Source organism: Arvicanthis niloticus, chromosome X (assembly GCF_011762505.2).
Source record: "Arvicanthis niloticus isolate mArvNil1 chromosome X, mArvNil1.pat.X, whole genome shotgun sequence".
Lineage (NCBI taxonomy): Eukaryota > Metazoa > Chordata > Mammalia > Rodentia > Muridae > Arvicanthis > Arvicanthis niloticus.
The window spans coordinates 98,845,795-98,871,208 of record NC_047679.1 but is presented as its reverse complement, the minus strand read 5'-3'; the positions used below and the strand labels follow the sequence as shown (position 1 = coordinate 98,871,208).

General features: G+C 43.0%; 1 protein-coding gene and 2 pseudogenes across 2 annotated transcripts in view; 2 read left to right on the top strand and 1 right to left on the bottom strand.

Moving 5' to 3' along the window:
- Positions 1-403: 403 nt before the first annotated feature.
- On the top strand, positions 404-4,619 carry LOC117694357 (uncharacterized; annotated as a pseudogene).
- A 2,858-nt stretch (positions 4,620-7,477) lies between these two features.
- LOC117694352 (microtubule-associated protein 4 pseudogene) overlaps positions 7,478-25,414 on the bottom strand; it is a 40,307-nt pseudogene continuing 22,370 nt past the window's right edge. Inside the window, exon 3 of the transcript XR_013106069.1 lies at positions 7,478-11,099. The product of XR_013106069.1 is annotated as a microtubule-associated protein 4 pseudogene (transcript). The remainder of the gene's footprint in view (positions 11,100-25,414) is intronic.
- LOC117695097 (uncharacterized) lies at positions 18,866-25,158 on the top strand. Its single transcript, XM_034485987.1, has 4 exons — positions 18,866-18,932; positions 19,111-19,555; positions 22,968-23,013; positions 25,027-25,158. Exons 1-4 carry the CDS (start codon positions 18,866-18,868, stop codon positions 25,156-25,158), a joined length of 690 nt encoding a protein of 229 aa, XP_034341878.1.

The window sequence follows — 25,414 nt, the reverse complement described above, 5'->3', positions numbered from 1 at the left end:
CAAACCACCACAGGATCTAAGTTCACTTTGTGTGAAAGTTCAAAGGAAGAGGCCTCCTAGATAATTACATTGATTTAATTTCTTTTCTCTGCCAACTAACCAAGGAGTCAATGTGGAGCACTAGACCAAAAGGCAATTCTACAAACATTTTCCTCAAGGGCTCCAGAGTTACTGGGAGATATTTTCTTACTCCCCTCAATTCGGCTCCTATAGTTGACCACCATCCCTTCCCTAGGAAGATAATTCACCAAGGTCAGAGGACTCATCTGAGATGCAGCTTAGAAGGCCATTTCTGCATCTCTACTTGCCCAAGAACTGTGCCCTCCTGAAACACATCCCGCTTATAACAGCACCAAACTGCTCTCACTAGGGCACCTCAGGGCTCAATCCATAGCAACAGGTGATGAGCATGAAGCAAGAACATTACATCTATAACTGGACATGTAGTAACGTGGAACGGACTGGAAGAAATCTCTTCCAGGTCAAGGGTCACCGCTCTGTCCTATTACCGGAACTACGTCAGAATTACCAGAGGTTCCAGTTCAGTCTACAGATGTAAAACTAAAATGGACAGCTCCCAAGGTATGGAGTGTTACAACATCAAGTACTTGTTTGTTCTGGGAGTTGATGAGGTTGGGGGTATGGGGAATGGTCAGTATGTAGCTGGGAATGATTTAACTGTCTCCATGAGTGAAACGGATGTGGCGTCAGAGAGATGACCGGACTGGCGCCATGCGCTACTGGCATCTCTGCGACTCCTTGCCTACTTTAGGCCGCGAAGCCTGGTTTTTCTCTTTTTTCCCAACTGCAGGTACAAAGGTTTTGCCGGCTGAAGAGGAAAGAAATGAGGAAGATACAGGACAGGAGGAGCCGGCATTGGGAGCCACAGCAGCAAAAGGGAGAGGAGACAACGAAGTAAATGAAGAGAGTCCCGCCGCTGCCGGTGCTGTAGGCCTTGTAGATGAAGACATGAACAAGGAAGATGGCGGCGCCAGCAGAGGCCAGAATAATGAACAGCAACCGAAGGAGCCGATTCCTGAGGGTGCTGAGGGCGGGAGTGTCCAGTCTGTGCCTAGGCAGGTGCCACGACGTCGATTGCGCCATAAATTCACCCAGTGGCAGCTGAAGGAACTGGAGAGCATTTTCCAGACCAATTGTTTTTTCAGTGTAGAAGCAAGGTGAGGAGAGAGACTGCCTAGCCTTATGTCCTAGTTGACGGGAGCGCGTGCTGGCCCGTGGTGACCGTTGACTTTCTCCCTGGTCCCCCACAGGGCCTCTGGTTTTTTTTGTTGTTTGTTTGTTTGTTTTTTGTTTTTTTTTTGTTTTTTTTGTTTTTTTTTTTTTTTTACGTAACCTCATTTATTTGGTGGTGGTGGTGGTGGCGGTGGTGGTGGTATGTCTGTGTGGATTTGCTTATGTGCGAGTGTATGAACCATTTGTTACACGAGGAGACGAGAGAACACTTGCACCATTAAGTTTTATCATGTGGGTCCGAGACATGAAACTGAGATCATCAGGGCTTTCCGTCAAGCACAGGTACCAACTTAGCCATCTTGTCATTCCCGGCAAACACTTGCCTCTTGAAATACTTGTCACCTGAAAAATTCAGGCCCGATCCTGTGTCCTGCACTATGGTTCTGGGGTAGGGGTGAGAGTCGTACAAAATGAGAGTGAAGGTATTTTCATACAGTATTTAAATGAATCAAAGTGGAAAACTTCAGTCAATGTCTCCTATATTAGTAAGGTCCTTTTTAAAGAGACATGCAAGGCTGCACTATGGTTGGGATAGTACAGAGTGGCATCCTGCTCTTGTTAACATTTTTGGTATGTCTGTATATCATTTATTTTGCCTTTAAATTTTTTATAATTATAAACTCATTAACATACTTTTCTCCTTAACTCCCACCTCCAAGATCTCATTACAAATCCCTGGCCTAGCCAGGCGGTGGTGGTGCACGCCTTTAATACCAGCACTCGGGAGGCAGAGGCAGGCGGATTTCTGAGTTCGAGGCCAGCCTGGTCTACAGAGTGAGTTCCAGGACAGCCAGGGCTACACAGAGAAACCCTGTCTCGAAAAACAAAACAAAAAAAAAAAACAAAACAAAACAAAAAAACAAAACAAAAAAACAAAACAAAAAAACAAAACAAAACAAAACAAAAAACCAAATCCCTGGCCTGGCACTCACATTATAGAGCAGACTGACCTCAAACTCAAGAAGATCCACCCACCTTTGCCTTCCCAAGTGCCAGGATTAAATGCACAAGCAAGTCTGGCCCACAACATTCCTTTAGTATTTTTGGCCTCCCTTTTTTGCCACCCTGCCCACAGAAAACGGTCCATAAAAACAAGACTTAATATTGGGCATCTGGCTCCATAAGAGCTTTTTGCTGAGATCAGCTTATCTAGATTTCTTTTTCTGTTTGTTCTTGTTTTCTGATACGAGAGCTCACTCTGTAGGCCAGGGTGGCCTGGAATTTACAGGGACCCATTGTCTGAGCCTCCCTTATACTAGGAATTTGGGAAGGGATTGCCAGTACTGTGGAGGGTTGTTGTTTGATTTTTGATTTTTGTTTTTTTCTTTCTTTGAACGTTTCTTTTCTGTCTGTTGTGCTTTTAATATTTTCTTTCCCAAGGCTAGTAAGATGATGGTTCAGTGGGTAAAAGCACTTGCCACCAACCCAGAGAACCAGAGTTTTGTCCCCAGAATCCACATCCACATGATGGAAAAAGAAAACTAACCTCCATTAGGTGCCCTCTAACCTGCACATGTTCACTTTGGCACAGGAGTGTGCGTGTATACACATGCACGCACGAGCGTGTGCACACACACACACCAAATAATTAAAATAAATGTAACATTTAATTTCCCCCAACACTCAGCACATTGGATGTCCTCATGTATTAACTGTAAATTAGAAATCTCCATGTGCTCCCAATGAATCCATCTTCTTTTGAGTTTATTCTTCTGTCTTGACAAAGGAACTCACACACGATTCCTCTGCATGCATTTGCTTTGCAACTATTGCTTTGTTTGGTTTTCTTGTGTTTTTAGAGGCAGTGTCTCCTACACCACCATACCCAGTATTACCAGCATTTCACTTGATATTGTTGGTGCCTGTGTTGTTGCTTTTAAAAATGCTTACTAGGGACATGTATGGGTTTTCATGTGTATAAATGGTTCATTAATAATAAACTAAAATTACTTGTAGAATTTGTTTAAAACTTCAAAACCTTCAAGATAAATGTCAAAGATGGTGAGGGATGAGACCAGCATTTTAGAGCAAATATAAAAGGTCCTTCACATATTTTCTTTCATATATAATGCTAAATACTGAACATCTGCCATTTTACCCTTAGAAAACAACTGGCCAGATGGATGGGTGTGACTGAAGCCATAGTGAAGGTCAGTAAACCAAACAAAGCCATTTGGCAAGACAGCCATTTTAGAACTTGCTTTAGGTCTTGGACTCATTCATCTTATCCATGAAATTGTTTTGTTGTTAACATAAAACTGTTTCAGAATGTTTTTAAGATTGTTTTATTTTTATGATGTGTATATCTCTGTTCGCATATAAAACATGTGGCCAAGTGCCTAAAGAATCCAGAAGAGGACATAAATCCCCTGGAGCTGGAGTTACAGGTAGTCTTGATCCATCCAAGATAGATGCTGGGGACCAAACTCTGGTCCTTGTGCAAGAGCAGCAAGTGTTCTTAACCACAGAGCTGTCTCTGCAGACCCCTCGGAATGACTTTTGAGCGTTAAGGCCTTTGTGAGTGGAAATGGAATAGGGAAGCCTCACCATGCACAAAGGGCATATTTCAAAATGGAATATGACTTCCTAAAGAAACAAAAAATAACACTGAACTACTTCATGTCTTAGACACATATATATTACACATACATGTATTCTATGGATAAATTATAAACAGGCATGACTTAACTTATAAAAATAGGCGTTTTAGTATATATAATTATATTAATTATATATAGATAAATAGACACACATATATATATTCCATATATAACTATGTGCAACTCCTAGTAATGCTGTTATCTTTTACATAGGGTTTCTCTGTGGAGTCATACTGGGGTTAGGGGCTCCATGATCCAAAACTATTTGAAATGCTTAAAACCAAGCATAAATTCTATCCTTACAGGAGGAATTTGAGTTAGGTTATAGCTCACAGGCTGAACCGAGCACTCATAAAGCTGATGTAAACACTGGTATATCTGCCTGGAAATGCTGCTAACATCCTACAGTGTGAATTACAGTAGAGAGGGAAACAAGATGTGCAACCTTTGAACATTTTTCTGGGACTATTTTGCAGTGCTGGGGTGGAAACCAGGGCCTTCCACATTCTAGAGCAGCACTGGACCCTGTGCCAGCCTGCCAGCACCTCAGCCCCTCAGCCCCTCAGCCCCACATAGAATTAAAAGAATAAGAAACCAGGTTCATCTGTTCAGTATAAAGTAACACTGATATACAAACTTACATGATATGTTTTTGTAATTATGGTCCTAAAAGTTTACTACACTGAACTAATTCCTTTTTCTCACTCATTGTAGAGATGGTTTCGGAAGAGGAGAGAACAATACAGTCGCTATAAGAGGCTATGAGGTCTCAGAAGTTCTCCTTCTGCTTCCCAGAACGACTTTCCCTGAAGACTGTGGAGGAGCCCTGGAGTGCCACTCTAGCCCAGGCACCAGATAGAAATGAATTTTTTTTCTGCTACTAGCAATATGTTATCTCCGAAGCACTTGTATTTCAATAACAATATGAATTTTCAATATATTTGTTTCATGTGCCTTTTTATTTAGTAAAATATGTGTGTAAGCTTTCAAGGAAATGTCCTTTAAACTGAATAACAAGGTCTCCTTGCATGAGATGCTATTGCTGTACTACCACAGGCAAGCAATTTATATCACAAGAGCTTTGCAAGTTGCATAATGGGTTTTCATTGACCCACATATTCTTTTTTGTTTACCTGTCATGCTGGGCTCACCTCTTCTCCTACTATGTAGGACCAAAAATATAGGAGAGAGACAGGGCAAGACCCTAGAGAGAGTCTTTATCCAGACAGGGCTGATTCTGGCCAGAGTGAGGATTTTATTTCAACCCTGGTCACTGAGAATCTTCCGTATAGGCTATTCATGGGACTCTCAGGAAGCAGTACAGTGTCCTTTTTTTAGGCTGCTCCCCAAACTCTTGTCTCTCTTTCCATGGCATAAACAGGGTACTTTGCCAGAAGTCCTGCTGCTTCAAAGGGAAGAGAAGAACCCACCCCATGCTTCTCAAGAAGACATCTCTGTATAGCTCACCCAAGCCAAACCCAGGAGGCATATTGTCTCTCTTTCCTAGAGCATGTGCTGACTGACACAACAGAGGGGGAGCATAGCTGTTGCCAAGCTTGTCAGCTGAGGCTCTAGCAAGAGCTTTAGCTTTGTGGTACAAGGGACCCCCAGACCCTGAAGGCTGCAGGCTGTCTTGCCTCTTCACCAGCCCTCTCCCCACCATCGAGGGGGCATCTATGAGGCTCAGCCGATGCCACTCTCCCTCTTCCAGTCTCTGTGGCTCACAACCAGGCTAAGGGGCAGAGGTAGTTGGGGAGTCAAGAGAATACACAAGGCCCAGGTGGCAGTGAGGGATCTTGGGACCCTGAGGAGGGCATGCTGACTCCTTGCTGGAGAAAAGGCACCTAAATATGGAAGCTCCCTCCCAGGGAGCCATGGGATGAGGTGAGATGGGCTAAAGTAAGCAGTATGGTGAAAATTCCAATTCTGGTTCCCAACGCCAACCTCCTATAGGAAAAGTAAGGAATCCTGCAGCAGAGCCTTATGCCTGAAACCTGTCTGAGGGAGCCTCATCCTTTCCCACCCCCCTCCCCGAAGCCCAGGTTAACCTCCTTCCCACTGCCCAGCTGTAGGCCATGTGCTGGGAGGAAATGGATGTTAAAGGGGTCTCAGGCTGTATTGGTGCCTGAGTCCACCTCCTTGTGGGCCCAGGGCTCCTTGTGTTGTTTACAACCAAACCTTCATTGTAGTTGCCTTTGCTCTTAAACAGCTGCTGAAAGTGAGGTATGCAGTAAAATTCACTGTGCATTGCAGCATCTTTGCAAAGTACACATATCTTGTGAATTCAGAACCAAACTAATACTGAAAATATGTCTTTTCGATATTGTAACTTCTTTTTTTTTTTTTTTTAGGTTTGAATCCTTTATTAGAAACCATGCAAACTTTAATACAAAAAATACAAGTGCAATAAGAATCTTCTGTTGATACAATTCCCGGGATTTTCTTAGCACTGCAGCCATCCCATCCGTGAGCAGATCACGCTGGGATGGCTACACCACCATGGCTGGCCTCTCCTGCTCCTCTCCAGTCACACCAGAAGAAAAGTGGGATGGCCTCAGTCTCATGCATTTTAGTTTTAAATTTTCACACCTGATTCCCCACTGTTCACAAGCGTTCTGGACATCTCAGGCTCCCTTAGATATGAGGATTTGGATGCCATGGCCTGCAGGTACAGGCCAGGGATTTTGACCTTCATTTCTGTTTCTCCAGCCCTGGTTTTGTATCATACAGTAACCATTGGATTCCCAGGGAATGAGATAGATGCCAAAACCAGCCTCTTGGTTAGAAAAGCAGCAGATACACAATACCAACACAACCAGTCACACTGACCCTCCCTAGCTGTCCGACTTCACTAGGCAATAGCCCCACTTCTTCCCACAGGGCCTCCAAGCTGCCCAGAGTAGGGCAACCCCCAATGTCTGACAGCCTCCTCAGTGGAGACTCAGGATCTTCTTTCCTGCTTCCCTTACCACCTACTGAGAACTCTCATTTAGACATGGCTTCAACCTGCAAACTACACCACCAGTTCATAGGGAGGGGAAAAGAATAAAAGAAAAAAGTGAGACGGCAGCTACTCACGTACAATAAGCCGTGGGGACAAGGAGGACTGAACCTTGACTAACTTGAGGCGGGGCAGCAAAAGGGCCTGGTACCACCTACATGGTGGCCTCCACCATGGGGTCAAGGAGAGGCAGTGGCTTAGGTTCCAGGGGATTCGGTGCTGGTCTCTACTTGGGAGTTCACCCTTACCAGTCCCTCCAGGTTGGGCCAGGGAAGAGAGGGAAGGTTTGTCAGTTTCTTTTGGGTTTTGAGGCTGGAATCCAGCTCCTCCCCTCTAGATCCCAGAGAACCCAGTAGACTCCCATCCCCTCCCACCTTTCTCCATGGTGCAGTGGGGAAGTGGTGAGATAGTGAAGTTGGAGCTGGGCCCAGAAAGGGGTGGAAGGAGGTGTGAAGGCAGCGGGGCTGCTGCTGCCTCAAGCAAGCGAGGCAGGAGGGAAGGAGAGCTAAAGAGGCTGCCCAGCATCCAAGAGCTTACAAGTCTAGTAGACAACCCGGGAAAAGGAGCCCAGGGCTCGAGACCCCAAGCTTGGGCCAGCAGGGAAGTGGGGAGGCCAGGAGACAATGTCAGCCCCATGGTCAGTGCGGGCCCTGGCATTTGCCCGGAACGTCAGCCTGTAGGTCTCAATCTGCAGTGACACGTGAGGAGGGAGGGGAGAGGGTAACAACGGGGGAGACAAGAGAGGGAACACAGGGAGATGGAAGACAAGACCAGAATGTCATTGTTAGATGTTTATCTCCTGTATCTGGCTAAGGTCTGGGGCTCCCTTTGGTCACCACCCCCTGACAGGGTGGTGTGGCCACTGAGGCCACTGGCTGAAGTAGGGGCGCCAGCAACAGGCACAGCCTCAAGGATGACAGGCTCCTCCCCAGCGGGGGGGGCCTGGACACGGAGGGGCCTCACTGCCACCGCCCTCAGTCTTCACGGCACCTCCTGCAGGCAAGTGGCCCATGTTATCAAAGGATCCCACTTTGGCTTGGGCCTTCTCCTTGAAGTTCAACTTCTGACTTTCAATCTTGACATCTCCTCCACCTGGCTTGTGCTTGATATTAGCTTTGGACCCACATTTGGACGAGACCTTGGATATATCCACTTTCTTGTTCTGAATCTGAACATTGCCACCTCCAGGGACATGCTTAATATTGTCCTTGGAACCACACTTGGATTGAATATGGCTGTAGCTCACTTTTTTTGAGACTATCTGGACTTTCCCAGCAGGCGGTTTCTGTGCAGTCGCAATGGAGCCGGCTGCTTTAGTGACTGCATTAGGTTCAGGCTTTCCAACTGTGGTAGCTGCCTCTGTTTTTCTCTCTACTTTGGCCCGGCCTCCCCCAGGCTGGTGCTTGACATTTTCTGTAGAGCCAACCTTGGCGCAAACACTCTTTAGATCAGGGGCAGAAACGGTTGTGGCCAGGCGGCTCACCCTGGGAGCAGAGGGGCTAGGCTTAGTGGAGGTGGGCTTCTTGTCCATAGAAAGAGCCACAGAAGACCGGCAAGGTGCAGACATGGGCTTGACTCGAGTGGAAGTCACCCCTGCGGGGGGTGCTGCCCCAGTGGGAGTGGTGTTTCTCTTCACAGAACTGGCAGGGGTGGTCTTTGAGTGACTCAAGTCAGCTGTGGCAGACTTAGCAGTCATCCTTTTGACATCAGCAGGTTTTCCCTCAGTCTTGGTGGTGGTGGGCCTCTTAGGCAGAGTTGTAGCTGGACTTCTACTCCTTGGCCCAGTGGAAGCAAGCATTGAGGGAGATGTGGCTTTTGAAATGGTTGAGGTGGTTTTAGGTCCAGGTCTGAGGGGTGGGGCAGATGAAGGTTTGGATGGCGAGGTCCGCTTTTCAGTAGTAATCTTAGTGTCTGTAATTGGCTTTGGCTTCACGTCTTTTGCAAGTAGGGTGGAAGGCCTGGCAGTAGCAGTGGCAGCAGCAGGGCGTTTGTGTGGGGTAGCTGGCACTGAGCCTGAAGCGTGGCTCATGGGTTTTTTATTCAACCCACCAGAGGTGGTGGGAGCTGGTTGTTTAGGGAGAGAAGTGGGCTGTGTTTTGGCTTTCGATGTTGAAGTCTTTGCAGGTTGAATGGTAGCCAAAGGCTTTGCTTTCTTTTCTGGGCTTGGTGGTAGCTCTTTGTTTGGTGGGGTAGTGATGTCATTTCCAGTCACACCTACAGCAGCCTTTCCTTCTAGCTGGGATACTCCTGAGCACAGCTCAGAAGGCTGGCCGCCAGCTGCTTCCTTCTGCTCTAATTTCTCTAATGGAGAAACTTCATCTATTGGCAAGGTAGACTTTTGGTCTGTAGATTTGACGGGTTCTAGTGAAACTGTAAAAGGAGGTACTGCCGACTGTCCCTTGTGCTGCACAGGTTCTAACTGGGAGTCTTCACTTAGTTCTTCTTGGGTCTGTATAGTTTCTTTGTCTTTAATTTGAACTGTTGCTACTTTTGTTTCCAAGGGTAGTGCAAGATCCGAGGCTGGAACCATGCTGTTATCGAGAGTCAACTCTTTTCCTGAGTGGAGATCAGCATTCTTAGCCAGGGGAGCCTCTGTATCTATAGGCGGAGACATGTCCTTGACTGAGGTTACCTCTTCTTTGTTAAACTCAGTTATCTTTGTTTCTGGAAGTGTAACCATGTCCGTGACCAGAGCCACTTCTGATTCGGAGAGTGGAGTCATGTCTTTGACCATGCCCAATTTTGTTTCTGTGGGTGGAGCTGTCTCCTTGCTTATGGTCATTTCTGTTTCTGAAGATGGAGTCATGTCGGTCACCAGAGGTCCCTCTGCTTCTAATGGGATTGTCACATCCTTTGTCAATGCCATTATGGGGTCTGAGGGCAGTACCACCTCTGTTTCTGAGGACAAGACCACCTCTTGAGCCACAGGCACTTCTGTAGAGGGCTCATCGTCACTTGCTGGGGCCACGTCTCTCTCTGAGAGTGTAACCATGACCTTGGCTGGGGAGAGCTGTGTTTCTTCGGGAAGCATCACATCCTCAGGTGGTGCCAAGTCCATTTTTATTGAAAGTGTTGTCTCTGTTTCTTTGAGGAATGTCATATCCTTGCTTGGGACCATTTCTTCTGTAGGTGGTGCCATATCCTTGGTTGAAGATACATCTGGTTCTGTAGGCAATATATTTTTAACATGGGCTGCCTCTGTTTTTATGAGTAATTCCATGTCCTGGGCCAGGAACATATCTGATTCAGTTGATGGCTGTGTGACATTTGCCAGTATTACATCTGGATTGGTGATATCTTCTATATCTTTAGCCAGTGTTTCTTCTGTGCCTGGGCCTGGTGTTATGTCTATGGATGGAGATTCCTCGGTTTCTTTGGATGGCACCACATCAGTGGTCTGTTGTGCCATCATTTCCAATGGTTTAGTTGGCAGCTGCTCTTTTACTGATTCCAATTCTACTGCCTTGGATAGCTCTGTTGCTGGCTGTTGGGTTTCTATAGTAACCTCTGGGGGAATGCAGGAATCTGAGTGTGGAGAGTTTGGGGCTCCTACAGACCCCTCCTGAGATACAACAGCCATGGTAGCAAATGAGTCACGTGGAACCATACCATAACTGTCTTCTAAAGGACTGTTTTGCTCTATAAATGCAGAAGCATTTGTGGGTCCACTGGAAACAAAGAGCAGATCCACCAGACCATCATCATGGTGCATGTTAAAGGGATCAGCCTGATTAGTATCTAACACTTGTTGGGGCTCGAAACAAAAGTTTGCATCTTCTGGCCAATCCTGGCTGTTCTGAAAATCCTGATAGTCCACGTTCTCTCTGAGGATGTCAGTTGGACATCCTGTAGTCTTATTCCCCTCTATTCCATGATCACCATTGGCCAGAAGTGTTGGTTTAGAAGATGGGATACCTTCAACCTGGCTAGTGTCTAAACATGGTTTCTTTTTGGACTCTGAGTTCCCAGTTTTCTCATCACCATCCAAGAGAGGAATAAACTCATTTTTCTCCACAGTTTCTCCCACAATGTCTTCATAGGGCTCTGCCTCCAACGCGGCCATGAAGTCTCGCTTTATCTCTCCCTCAGTTTCTGGAGGTGGCTCTGTCAGTGCATCCACAAGACTGAGGTCTGCCATTCTGTACCACTGCGACTGCCCGCCACCGCTGAGCCCAAGCTGGAGCCGCAGGAAGCCGGGAGAGGAAAGAGAGGAGCCGGAGGAGCCGCAGGAGCCACAGAGCTAGCTGGAGGGGCGGGAAACAGCAGATATTGTAACTTCTTAAATAGTTCCTGGTAAAAGGGTTACCACTTAAAAATTTTAAGAACACAACTTTGCTCATGTCATTGATCACTATAATTCTGAAACACTCTACCTACATAGACGTGTCACCAGCACTCCAGCTGAAGGGTGCTGGAACTCCCCATCAGAATTATGGTCTCCAGTTTGGAAATTGACATGAATGAAATCAAATAACTTTACTAGAAGAAGTATGGAATCTGTCTTTGCCAAGCCATCCTGGATGAAACCAAAGAAGACTATGAAAAATTCCTGGTGGCTCTGTGTGGTAGAAACTAAACATTCCCCACTGCTCTGCAAGATTTTGAGGAAAACAGCTCCTAGCTGCTGTTTTCCTTCTATCACATAGGCTTAAGTAGGAAAGTTGCTTTAGCAGATAAGTCTAATTATCTGCTTTAAATAATATTGCCTATAAATAAGTTTTACATCATACCTCAGTACAATAGAGAAATTCTTGTTTTCTTAATTATGTTTATTTCAAATTATAAATCCCTATAAGCAAGTCACTTTGGTAATAATATTTCTGAGAAAGAAATTTATGTAGACTAAAACAAAACAATTTTATAAGACAAAAAATTCAAGAACACACAGTGTACATTACTGTATTCACCATATGGCTGTGTGCCTGGGATCTTCCAGAGTCATGGATGATTCAAAGATGCAATATTCCCAAAGCCCATAGTTCCCAATGGGCTCATTACAGATGCAGAAGCTGACACTCTCCCCATCTCCTATGGAGCTGGAATTCCTCAGTAGCTGCCCTGTCAGACTCATACATACCCCAGCTGCTTGTACCTACTGCTATGATCTACCCCTCACTTCTCATCCTGGAAACATAAGATAATCATTCAAAGAGATGCAACAGTTGCATCCTTCACTTAAGGAAGCAGAGGGATACTTGGGGTGATGTTTGTTCTCAAACATCAAACATTACCTAGGTTCTAGGACCTAGAGTATATAGATAATATATAGGCAGCCAGCAGAAAGCTTCAATTTCAAAAGTGACATTTATGATACAAATGTACAAAGGCTATACTTTCACAAATTGTTTCTGTAGTTGTTACTAGAAAACAAGTACCAGAAACAACAAATCGAGCTGAAAAAAAAAACTCTCAAAAAAAAAGGAAAGAAAAAGAAAAAAAGAAACTCTCCAGGGCACATCATTGCTAAAACATTAAATATACAGAACAAAGAAAGCATCATAGCTAAAATATTAATTATACAGAACAAAGAAAGTGTACTGAAAGCCACAAGAGAAAAAAATGCAAGTCACATATAAAGGGAAAAAATCCATCAGAAAACACCTGATTTCTTAATGGAAACTCTGAAATCCTGAAGACTGTGGAGCAATGTATTCTGAGTTCTGAAAGATGGTGACTGCCAACCTAGACTACTATACCCATCAAAACTATACACCATAGTTGTAAGAGACAGAAAATATAAATTCATGTTACAAGCAAGGTAGAATTCATGTCCACCAAACCAGTTCTACAGAGAATACTGGAGGCAAAACTTCAGACTGAAGAGAGGAATAAGCACACCAATAGTCTATATAGAGAAAACAAGTGAAGCTATAGTTACTGAAACACAAAATGGGACTACAAACACAAACCACAAAGAAAACCAATAAAACTGCTGCAATCAATACACACCTTTCAATAACACCTTCAAAGATTCATGGCCTCAACTACTCAATCAAAAGATACAAGTTAGATGAATGGATTAAGAAACAAACTCTATATTTTGCTGTCTAAAAGAAACTCTTCTTCAGGGGCAGTGAAAGAATGTGGGGAAAAAGCAAATGGACAAGGAAACAAGATGTTCCTATCCTAATATCTGACCAAAAAAATGGCCTACAAACTAAAATTGATTATAAAAAAGGAAGAACACTTTATTATAAGCAAAAGACACTAAACATATACATGAACTCACACATGCCTGCATACATACACACATGTACACACTCACATGTACACAATCAAATATACACTTTCACACACACTCCACATTACACCCTCAGTTAAAGTCACACAGGCACTCACACTAACACTCAAAACCTCAATAACAAAACACATACTTACACCTACAACTCTCTTACACACTCACACAATCACACATACTCACATGCCTAGACATACCACACTTTAGTAGACGTACACACTCACACATACACAAATACTCACACACTAACATATGCATGCAAAACACTCATGTGTAAAATAAATATATCTAAAGTATGTTTTGTTATCACATCTTTATTTTATGTGTATGGGTGCTTTGCCTACATGTATGTATATGCACTATGTATATGTACTATGTATATGCATTGTGTGCATGTAGTACCCACAAAAGCCAGAAGAGGCTGCCAGATTCTCTAGAACTGGAGTTGCAGACAGCTGTGAACTGCCATGTGAGTGCTCTGAACCAAACCAGGGTCCTTTGGAAGAGCAGTCAGTGTACTTAACCACTGAGACATCTCTCCAGCCCCTATTAATGTTTTTTTTTTTTTAAATTTGGTAAATACTCTTTTAGATGGTAAGGAGAGTTTATTCTAATAAAATTGCTAATGTTAAAGAATTTTTATACAAAATGTTGTTGAATTAAATCAGGTGCTCTCTGATATCTTTGGGATGATTATACAGCTTTTCTCTCTTTAAATTAGATAGTGTGCTGAATTGTGCCAGCAGATGGCTAAAAGATAAATAAGAGAAAAACATGTTATATAGTTAAATTAGTATTAGTATTACATATATTATATATAATATATATTATATATTAATATTTTATATTAATATGTAATATATTGTATGTTATATATTTATATTATATACTAAAAAGTATTATAACAATACTTTTACTAGTATATGTGACAGAAGATAATACTTTTTTCTCTTTTTCTTTTTTCCCTCTTTTTATTAAAAATAGATTTTTTTTTCTCATATAGTATATCCTGATTACAGTTTCCCCTCCCTCTACTCCTTCAAGTGCCTCTCCTCTTCCCCTTCCATCCTGGTTCACTCTCATTCTGTCTCTCAGAAAAGAACAGGCTTCTAAGAGATAACAACAAAACATAACAAAATAATATATATTAAGATAGAACAAAAACCATCATATCAGAGATAGACAAGGCAAACCAACAGAAAGAAAACAGCCCAAGACAAAACAGAAGAATCAGAGAACCACTCATTCACATACTCCAAGCATATGGCAGCTCACAATCATCTATAATTCCAGTCCCAGGGGCTCCTCTACCCTCTTCTGGACTGCTCAGGCACTGCACACACATAGTGCACAGACATTAGTGCAGACGAAAGCCGTGTGTGTGTGTGTGTGTGTGTGTGTGTGTGTGTGTGTGTGTGTGTGTGTGTTTGTGTTATGTAATATATATATATATATATATATATATATATATATATATAATATTTTAAAAGAAAAATCTTCCCAGAAAGATTCAAAATTCAGAAACAGACAAATAACATTCAAAGAAATGTCCCATGACCTTGATACCAGACAAGATTAAATTCTAGGCAAAAGACTGTTGTGGATAGCCCCAGCCTCGTGTTTTCATGGTATTTCCACTCCTGGGAGGGGCTGCAGAAGAGGAGTGAATCTTGTGAACCTTCTGTACAATTAAATTTGTAAAATAAAGGCTAGAGCCAGTGATTGGGCAGTAGAAGGGGAGGTGGAGAAAAAGGAAGAGGAGGAGTCAGAAGGGGAGGAGTCAGAGGAGGAAGTCAACAGGAGAGAGAGAGGCTACTGAGGAGCTACAGAGGAGCTATGGAGGAGCCAGAGATGGAAGGACAACGGAGGAGGAGAAGAATGTGGCCTGGAAAAATCGCAAGTTGTAAGGGATCTCATAGCTGGGGAATAGAGTAGTGCAGTGGTAAATCTGCCCAATCTAGGCCTCCAGTTTATATCCATAAATATTGAGTTGTGTTTTTCTTGACTGGACTTATTTGGGTCAGAGATTTACCACAACAAAAGACTTCAGTGAATCAAAAATCACTTTAAAATCATGTAGATTGAGATCAAAATGGAGAGGTAGTATTTCACTTCCAAATAACATTATCAGTTTTCTTTATGGTGATATGCACAAGGGGTATGTATTCATGTGTTGGTGGAGTGTAGACATGTATGCCTGTGCACGGGGAAGCCAGATGTCTCTGTATGACAGCTCTGGCTGTCCTGGAACTTGATTTGTAAACCAAGGTGGCCTCAAACTCACAGATATCTGATTGCCTTTGCTGCACACATGCTGTAATCAAAGGCATGTGCCAACACACTCAGCTCTCTACCTTTTTTTAAAAAAAACAAACCCTCTCACTTAATCTCAAGGGCCATCCCGTGAGCCCTGGGATCTTAATATCTCTACCTGATACCCCACTCCATCAGCACTTGGTATGGAGATGTCCACTGCAACTGCATTGCCTGAACTTTTTACATAGTAATGAGAATTAAAGAAAAAAATGCTTGCAAGCCAAATACAGGCATATATTAAAAACATCAATAACATGGCAGGATATAAAACCAAATTACAAAAACTGGTTGCCTTTCTATACACTAACAATAAAACATGGTGAGAAGAGAAATTATGGATACACTCCCATGTACACTGGTCTCAAAGAAAATGAAATATCTAGGAACAAACCTAACCAAGGATGACCTCTCCATTGGAACAAAATTAATGCCAAGTGGACAAAAGGACTAAAGGCCTCTGTGTAAAATACAAAACGCTGAAACTAATGGAAGAAATCATAGGCAGTATCCTACAAGATAGATATGTAGCCAATGACTTTCTGAATAGGACTCTATTTGCTCAGGAAATAAGACCAACAGTTGACAAGTGGAAATTCATAAAACTAGAAACCTTCTTACAGCAAAAGAAATATGTTTTTTTTAATTCTGTAAAGAATGTGGGGATTTTTATTTAGTTTGAAAACCCTTAAAGTAGATGAGAGTCTTTGCCAGCAATACATCTGATAAATGATTAATATCCATAATATACAAGTACTCAAACTTAAAGTCTCTCAGACCACTAAAATCAAGAAAACAAAGGACCCAATTTAAAAAAAAAAAAAAAGGAGGGGATATGGATCTGAACACAGAGTTCTCAGAGTAAGAAATAAAAAATGATTAAAGTAAAAAAAAACTCTAAAGTGTTCAACATCCTTAGCAATTAGAAAAATTCAAATGATAACTACTTTAAGATTCATCTTCCCCCAGTTAGAATGGCTAAAATCAAGAAACCTGCCCACCACAAATGCTGGCAATGATGTGGGTTCACTGTAGGTGTGGCTGCAAGCTGACAGAAGCAAACAGCAGTACATAAGTAATTTGAAGGGGGAAATGCAAAAAAAACGGGCCTTTAATTGGGAAGTTGGGAAGGAAGTCAAAAAAAAAAGAGCATTAAACAACACTAAGGATGTCTGAAAAAATAATTATATACCTTAATTACATATAAGTCTGTGTGCATAGACACACATGTGTATACATATATATGCTTAGAATAACATATATACACATATATGTATGTATATGTATGTATTTCTAAGTTACATTATCCCATTTGGGGTGACAGTGCTCCCCATAAGAGGCATGGACTATATAACAAACCCTCAATACCAGGCATGAGAAACCCACTTCAAGTTGTTGGCCTTGGCAATCACAGAGATTTTGAAAACACTGAAAATGGTCTGCCTACTGCTATTGCACTGAATGGTCTCCCAGAGCTGAAAGTTAGTCTGGATTGCTGGAGACATGACACACTTCACACACAGAACTTGGAGGAATCCAGCTGGATCTGGCCTGAAAGCCCTGAGAACTGGCTTTCATAGTAGCAGAAGGTTCTATGCAAGCTGCCAAGAAAGGAAAGTCCTAGCCAGTTGCAACTCCTATGTACACTGTAATCACAAGAAAGAAAATAGAGGGTTTTTTACATATACTAGGAACATTTTCAAGAATAGATCACATGTTAAGACAAAAAGTGTATCTCTGTGAGTTTAAAAATTAAATAAGGTCCACTACTTTATTTGAAAATGGAGTTATCAAATTTTGGGAAAGGAGATGGACTTTTATTAGTGTGGTATGTGTTCCAAGCTAGATTCAAATAAATTCTGTAGCTGAAGATGAAATTCCGATCTTTCTGCCCCTACCTCCTGAGATCTAAGATTACAAGCATTAAAAGACAGAGACTCTTCCAGGCAGTGGTGGCGCATGTGTTTAATACCAACATTCGAGAGGCAGAAGCAGGTGAATCTCTGAGTTCGAGGCCAGTCTGGCCTACAGAGTGGGTTCCAGGACAACCAGGGGCTACACAGAGAAACCCAGTCTCAAAAAAACAAACAAGAAAAGACAAGACAAGACAGTGTTGGGGATTAGCCACAGATAGCATTACACATGCTAGGCAAGGACTCTATACAATAAGCTGTATGCCCCAACACATATCTTTATAATCTTGACCAGAGCTATAGAGAAAAAAATATCCTCAGGTTCTGTGCACCTTGACAACAGTAGTTTCAGGTTACACAACAAGGAACAAACAAGGGCCAGAAACATATATGTGTAGGTTTGGTTTTAAAATGGGTCCAGAATTCTGAGGTATGTCTTTTGGTGGGAGAAGAACCCCTCCTCTGGCACCAGGACCCTAGAATACTCCCACCCTAGAAAAAGAACTGCCTGGAGAGAGCCTAGTTCCCAGGGGCTGTTTCTAGTCTCAGAGTGGCCAGAACGTGTTGGAAAATATTTGCTGCCTAAAGACCAGTTTGACCACATGCCAGCGGAGGGGCTGCTTAACTGATAGTTTCTGGATGGAGATTGGAGCCTGCTCTTGATCCTTTGATCATTCAGAGAAAAGCTTAGGAGGGCCCATTCAAGAGAAATGCAGGGAACCTCAGCAAGGTATGGCAATTTTCACGGTTTTAACGAGTGTGTCCAGTACTAATAAACCCCAATCCACACCCATGCTCCTGTAAAGGCACAACATGGAAACATGACAGACTCTAACTGCGCTTTCTGTGAACACTCAAAGGAAGAGACCTCATGGATAATCTTATCAGTTTAATTTCTGTTCTCTGTCAAGTAACAGGCGCCTAGTATAAACTACTAGGCCTAAGCCAAAGACACCCTTTGTTTTTGAGAGGAGATGGTCTCACTGTGGTTCTGGCTGTCCTGGAAATCACTATGTAAACAAGACTGGCTTGGAACTCAGAAAGCCACTTCCTTCTTTCCCCTGAATACTGGGATTAAAGTCATGAAAAGGCACCCCCCCCCAACTAAACAAGAAGTATTCTAAAAACATGTCTCCAAGGTCTCCAGAGCTTTTCTTTTTCAATACAAGTCGTTTGGCATAGTTGACCCTAGAAGATAATTTATCCAACTGCAACTTGGATAGCCACGTGTGCATCTGTACAAGCCTAAGTACCATGCGGTCCCTGCAAATATAGCCTGCTCGTTGCAGCACCAACCTGGTCTGTTTTGCACCTCAGGCTCAACCCATAGCTGCAGGAGATCAAATGGAAGTCAGGATAGCGCACCCATGATTGGATACTTGGTAACCTGCACTACCGCCCCCAAGGGCTACAAGAGAATCTCTTCCTGGTTGAGAAGCTCGGCTTTCGGCTTTCGGCTTTTGGCCTTTAGGCTTTCGAAACCACGTAACCTCGGGAGCTCCGACTCAGAATCCGCTGGGGCAAGCTGCAGGGGCGCATTCAGGACATGGAGCATCAAAACACCAACTGCTTACTTCATGAGGGACTTGATGAGGATAAGGAAAAGTTGAATGGTGAGTGCTTTCTGGGAATGGTGGGTTGGCCATGTGCACGAGGGGGAGAAATGTGTCTGCAGAGGCAACTAGAGAGTTGCTGTGCACTGAAGCATTTGCTGAGACTTCACCGGACCTCCGCACCAGCCTAGGCCCTGACGCCTGTTTTTTGTTTGTTTGTTTGTTTCCCCACTTCCAGATGTGAAGGCACAGATGATCTTACGGGATGGAGAGGGTAGAAATGAGGGAGAGAGTGAACAGGGCCAGCCTGGGGCAGGAGCAGGAGCAGCAGCAGCGGAAGGCAAAGGAGCAGAAGAATTAAGTGGAGAAGGTGGGTCTGCTGCTGGCGCTGCAGGCCTCATGGATAACAGGAACCAAGAAGGCCATGGTGCCAGTGGCTGTGGCCGAGAGAATGAAAAGCAGCCAGAGGAGCCAGTCCCCAAGGACATGGAGGTCATAGAGAATGTGCAGCCTATTCCGGTGCTGATATCTGGTGTGCAGCCTGTGTCAGTGCTGATATCTGGTGTGCAGCCTGTGTCCGTGCTGGTACGCCAGCGTAGCTTCCACTACAAGTTCAACCGGTGGCAGTTGCAGGAGCTGGAGCGAATTTTCCAGCAGAATCACTTCATCAGTGCAGAAGAAAGGTAAGCAGAGCCTGTTTCCTAGGAGCACATGGCAGTCCACAGCAGCTGCCAGATCATCCTCCTCCTGCTACCCCTTGAAAATTGCACATTATATATGTATTTGTTTGATTTGTGAGAGTGGGAATGTGTTACTGTGGGAGTAGGTGACATCTGTCACATGTAGAGGTCAGAATACAGCTTGGGTTGTTAGTCTGTTCTCTCCTTCCTCCTGAGACTCAGGATCAAGTGCAGGCCATCTGGCTTCCTACCTTTACCTTTACCTATCTTCTGGGCCATTTCCTCAGCTGGCCTCTTACCCTAAATAAAAGCCACTTCCAAAACCCAGGCTGCCAGAATCCTGCATCCTGCAGTAGTATGGTGGGGGGTAATGTGCTGGGGTAGGGGGGTAGACTCGTGCAAAGTGTTTGTTCTGGATAGTTTTATATCAACTTAACACAAGCTAGAGTCATCAGAGAGGAGGGATCCTCAATTGAGAAAGTTTCTGTCTGAGCAGGCTGTCAGGGGCTGAAGGCACTGGCTCAACAGTTAAGAGCACAGGCTGCTCTTCAGAGAAGCCAGATTTAAATCCCAGCACCCACGTGGTGGCTCACAATGGTCTGTAACTCTAGTTCCAGAGGATCTAGCACCCTCACAAAGGCATACATGCAGGCACAACATCAGTGCAAATAAAAATAAAAAACAGGTTTAAAAAAAAAATCAGGCTGTAGGAAAGCCTTTAGGGTATTCTCATAATTATTGGTTGACTCTAGAGGGCACAGCCCATTGTGGGTGAGGCCACCCTGAGCAGGTGGTCCTGGATTCTATAAGAAAGTAGACTAAGCAAGCCATGGGGAGCAAGCAGCATGCCTCGATGGCCTCTGCATCAGCTCCTGTCTCCAGGATTCTGTTCTGCTTCCGTTCCTGCTTTCACCGCTTTTGATGAACTATTAGCAAAATAATGAACTGTGAGCAAAATAAACTCTTTCCTCTCCAAGTTGTTTTTGGCCATGGTGTTTCATCCAAGCAATGGAAACCCTGGCAAAGATAATGGGGATGAAGGCATTTTTATATAGTTTTTAAATGACTTAGAGTGGAAAACTTTGGACAGTGTCTTCTCTCTAAGTAAGATCCTGTTGAACATGTGAAAGGTCGAGTGGTTGGAATAATAGAAATTTCAAAGATCTGTATATCGTGTGTTTGACTTTAAGTTTATTTTTACTTATGAGTGCATTGTCTCTCCAGGGTCTCCCTATATATCCCTGGCTGGCATGGAACTAACAGAGTTTTACCTGCCTTTGCCTCCCAAGTGCTAGTATTAAAAGGAAGCACCACAAAGCCTGGTGGCACCTTTCTCTTAGTTACTGGGTTTGTTTTGGGGGGGCCTCTATTTTGTTCCCCTTCCCATAGAAAAGTGATCTGTAAAACAAGATTCAATACTGGGCATGGCGGCATCTTTCTGGTGCTAGGAATGCCAAGCGTGGACAGAAGTGACTTTCCTGGTAAGCTTAGCTAGCGTCTTAGTTACTTTTCTCTTGCTGTGACCAAAGCACCTTATTTATATAAATAAATAAATAAATAAATAAATAAATAAATAAATAAAGTTTTTGGGGGCTTACAGTCTCAGAGGATTAGAGTTCCTGACCATCACAGCAGGGAGCACGGCAGTAGGCAGGCAGGGAGCACAGCAGTAGGCAGGTAGGTACAGGGCAGTCGCTTATATCTTGAGATACAACCATGAAGCAAAGAGAGACTCAGCAGAATCTCATGAGTTTTGAAGGTGCAAAGCCTACCCTCTCCAACAAGATCACAACCCCTAATTCTTTCTAAACAGTTCTACCAACCGGGGATTTTATTCAATACAATAAGCATTCAAATAGGTGAGCCTGTGGGAGAGTGGCATTCTCAGAGCTGCAAAGTGAAACATTATCTCGAAACAGTATTTTTCAAAAGCATGCTGCTGTGTGTGTTAGTAGTGCACCTGGAGTTCTAGCAGTTGGGAAGTGGAGGCAAGGATATGACTTAAATAATGAGTTCCAGGCCTGCCCCGTCTCCAGACCATTTGTATTGGGATTTAGGGCATGTTCCACTTGCTTGAAGGGTTTTTTATTTCTTTCTGGTTCTCTGCTATGGAATATAAGACTAGGCAGCCAGTATTGTGAAGTGGTTATTGTTTTGTTGTTGTTGTCTGTTCCTTTTCTACTTGTTGTAGTCAACATTTCTTTTCCTGGGACTTGTAAGATGGCTTAGTGGGTAAAGGCACTTGCCACCAAGCCTGAGAACCTGAGTTCAATCCCCAGAACCCACACTGTGGAAGGAGAGAACAGACTCCCATCACTTGCACTTTGATCTGCACAGATGCACCATAGCTCAGGCACACACACACACACACACACACACACACACACACACACACCTATACCTACCTACACATGCACTAACACGCGCCAAATAAATTAAACAAATAAATGTAATGTGGTATTCTCCTGACCATCAGCAAGCTGAACATCCTCCTGAGTTAATATTTGAAATCTTTAAAACTGGCCAATGGTGGCACACCCCAGCACACAGCAGGCAGAGGCAGGAAGATCTCTGTAAGTTCCAGGCAAGCCTGTTGTACAGAACAAGTTCCAGGACAGCCAGGACTACACAGAGAAACCCTGTCTCAGGAGCCGGGCAGTGGTGACGCATGCCTTTAATCCCAGCACTTGGGAGGCAGAGGCAGGTGGATTTCTGAGTTCGAGGCCAGCCTGGACTACAGAGTGAGTTCCAGGACAGCCAGGGCTACACAGAGAAACCCTGTCTCGAAAAAAAACAAAAAAACAAAACAAAACAAAAAAGAAACTCTGTCTCAGAAAAGAGAGGGGGGAGAGAGAGGGAGGAAATCTTTTCTTTGAGTTTATACTTCAATTCTGACAAAATGCCTCACACAGGATTTTCCTGTTTGTATTTGTTTTGTAACTGTTGTTTAATTATTTGAAAAAAGTTTCCTGCATCACCTCACCTGATATTGGGAGCATTTCTTTTGAGGATTTTGCTGGTCTAAGTATTAGTGTTTTTCAAATGTCTTATTAGGGACCGCTTGGGTTTTCATGGCTGTTAATGGTGGATGATAATAAGATAAAATTACCAGTAGAATTGTTGGGGGGGTAGTTTTGTTGTTTGTTTTTTGACACCGGGTCTCTGTGCATAGTCCTGGCTATCCTGGAACTCACTCTGTAGACCAGGCTGACCTCAAACTCACAGAGATTCACCTGCCTCTGCTTCCTGACTGCTGGGATTAAAAGCCTAGTGGAATTTTATTAAGCCTCAAAAATCTTCAAGGTGAATGCCACAGAAAGCAAAGGCTGGAATAAACATTTAAAACAAGTATAAATAAAATATTGTATTTCTTCCAAAATGCCCAATACTGAATATCTGCTATTTTTGCCCTCAGAAAACATCTGGCAAGATGGATAGGTGTGAGTGAAGCCAGAGTTCAGGTAAGAAGAAAACAATTTGACAGGACAGCCATTCTACAACTTGCTTCTTATCTTGGATACTTTTAGCCTATGGGTAAAGTTGTGTTGTTGTTGTTGTTGTTGTTGTTGTTGTTGTTGTTGTTGTTGTTTTAAGTTTTATGTTTCAGAATTACATTTTTAAAATCTTTATTTTTACAATTTTTCATTCATGTGTATAGTTGTGTCTATATCTGCATGTAACATGTGTGCAAGTATCCTCCGAGGCTAGAAGAGGATATCAAATCCCCTGGAGCTTGAATTACAAGTGGTCATGAACCCCCTTATGCATGGGCTAGGAACCAAACTTGGTTCCCTACAAGAGCATTAAGTGCTTTTAACTCTTCTCTACAGCCCCCTTAAAATAACCTCTGAACTTTATGTTCTTTGTGAATATAAAATGGAATAAGAAAACCAAATCGGGCCGGGCAGTGGTGGCACACGCCTTTAATCCCAGCACTTGGGAGGCAGAGGCAGGAGGATTTCTGAGTTCGAGGCCAGCCTGGTCTACAGAGTGAGTTCCAGGACAGCCAAGGCTATACAAAAAAAACCTGTCTCGAAAAACCAAAAAAAAGAAAGAAAGAAAGAAAAGAAAAGAAAAGAAAAGAAAAGAAAAGAAAAGAAAAGAAAAGAAAAGAAAAGAAAGGAAAGGAAAAGAAAAGAAAACCAAATCGGGGCTGGAGAGATGGCTCATTGGTTAAGAGCAGTGACTGCTCTTCCAGAGGCCCTGAGTTCAATTCCCAGCAACCACATGGTGGCTCACAACCATCTGTAATGAGATCTGATGCCCTCTTCTGGTGTGTCTGAAAAAAGCGACAGTGTACTCACATACATTAAAAAAAAAGTAAAAAAAAAAAAAACCAGTCAACTTTAAATGGCTTATTTTAGGACAGCACAGCTTCTGAAAGGAACACAGAATAGACACATATAGATCATATATACATGTATCCTGTAGATAAACTATGAATATATGTTTTAACATATAAAATATGTATACTTTGTATGCATTAATAGTTGTATTAATAAATTGTTATACAAACTCATATATATGTATATATATATATACATATACATATATATATATATATATATATATGTATGAATGAAATTCTTTGGAACACTGATATCCTTCAGGTAGAAAGATGTCTTTGTGGAGACATCCCACTGGGGTTATGAAATATAAATTATTTGAATTATTCATATTAGTGTGGCTAATGGTGATCCTAAACTATGAAATACTGAAAACTGAGCGTAAATTCTATCCTTATGGGGCAATTTGAGTACGTGGTTAGTTCACAGGCAGAGCTGAGCACTCAGAAAGCTGATGTAAACTTGTTTAAACAGAGACTGGTGGGAATGGGGAAAGCAGAGAGTCGAATATCCAGTCCTCCTGCTGTTTTGAAGTGCCTAGTGAAGCCATACAGATAAGGTCACCCATCAAAAGAACTCTCTGCTGGGCGGTGGTGGCGCACGCCTTTAATCCCAGCACTTGGGAGGCAGAGGCAGACAGATTTCTGAGTTCGAGGCCAGCCTGGTCTACAGAGTGAGTTCCAGGACAGCCAGGGCTATACAGAGAAACCCTGTCTCAAAAAAAAAAAAAAAAAAAAAAAAAAAAAAAAAAAAAAAAAAAAAAAAAAAAAACCTCTCTGGACCATGTGGCTGCATCTGCCCGAGAGTGCTGATAAGTATCTGCAGAGGGCTCTAGGAGAGGAGACAGAGAAGCCAGGTGTGCAGTAATTGTCCATGAACTATTTTGCAATGCTGGGGCCAGAAGCCTGGCTCTCCCACATTCTAGGCAAGTTCTGTACCCTCTACCAGCCTTTCTTCCCCTTCACCTTACAGAATTACAGCAGTGAGAAACCAGGTTCTTCTGAACAAGATAATATTAATGTAAATTATATTGATATAAATTATAGAGGGTAACCAATATTACATGATATGTTTTCTAATTATAATCCTGGTTACTATACTGAACCATTTTTTTCTGGATTGTTGTAGAATTGGTTTAAGGGAAGACGAGAACAATATAGGAGACAGCAGAAGCTAGAAGTGCTCGGAGGTGCCTCTTTTCTGGAGTACTATGCAGGAGTCCTAGAGAACCACCCTTGCACAGGAGCCAGATACCTATAAGGTTTTGCTGCCACCTACACTTTTATGTCCTCAGCATCTGTATTGTTAATAAAGAAGTGAAGTCTCTGTATCTTTGCTGCATTTGTTTTTACAAATTAGTAAGAAACGAGTAAAGTTCCCAAAGAACTTTCCTTGAAACACGATGACAAGGTCTCTTTCCATAAATGACATCACTAAGTCAGCATCTGTATGCCCTGGGTATCTCGAGCGTTTCCCAAGTACCATAGTACGTTTGTTCTGACTCACACATTCCTTT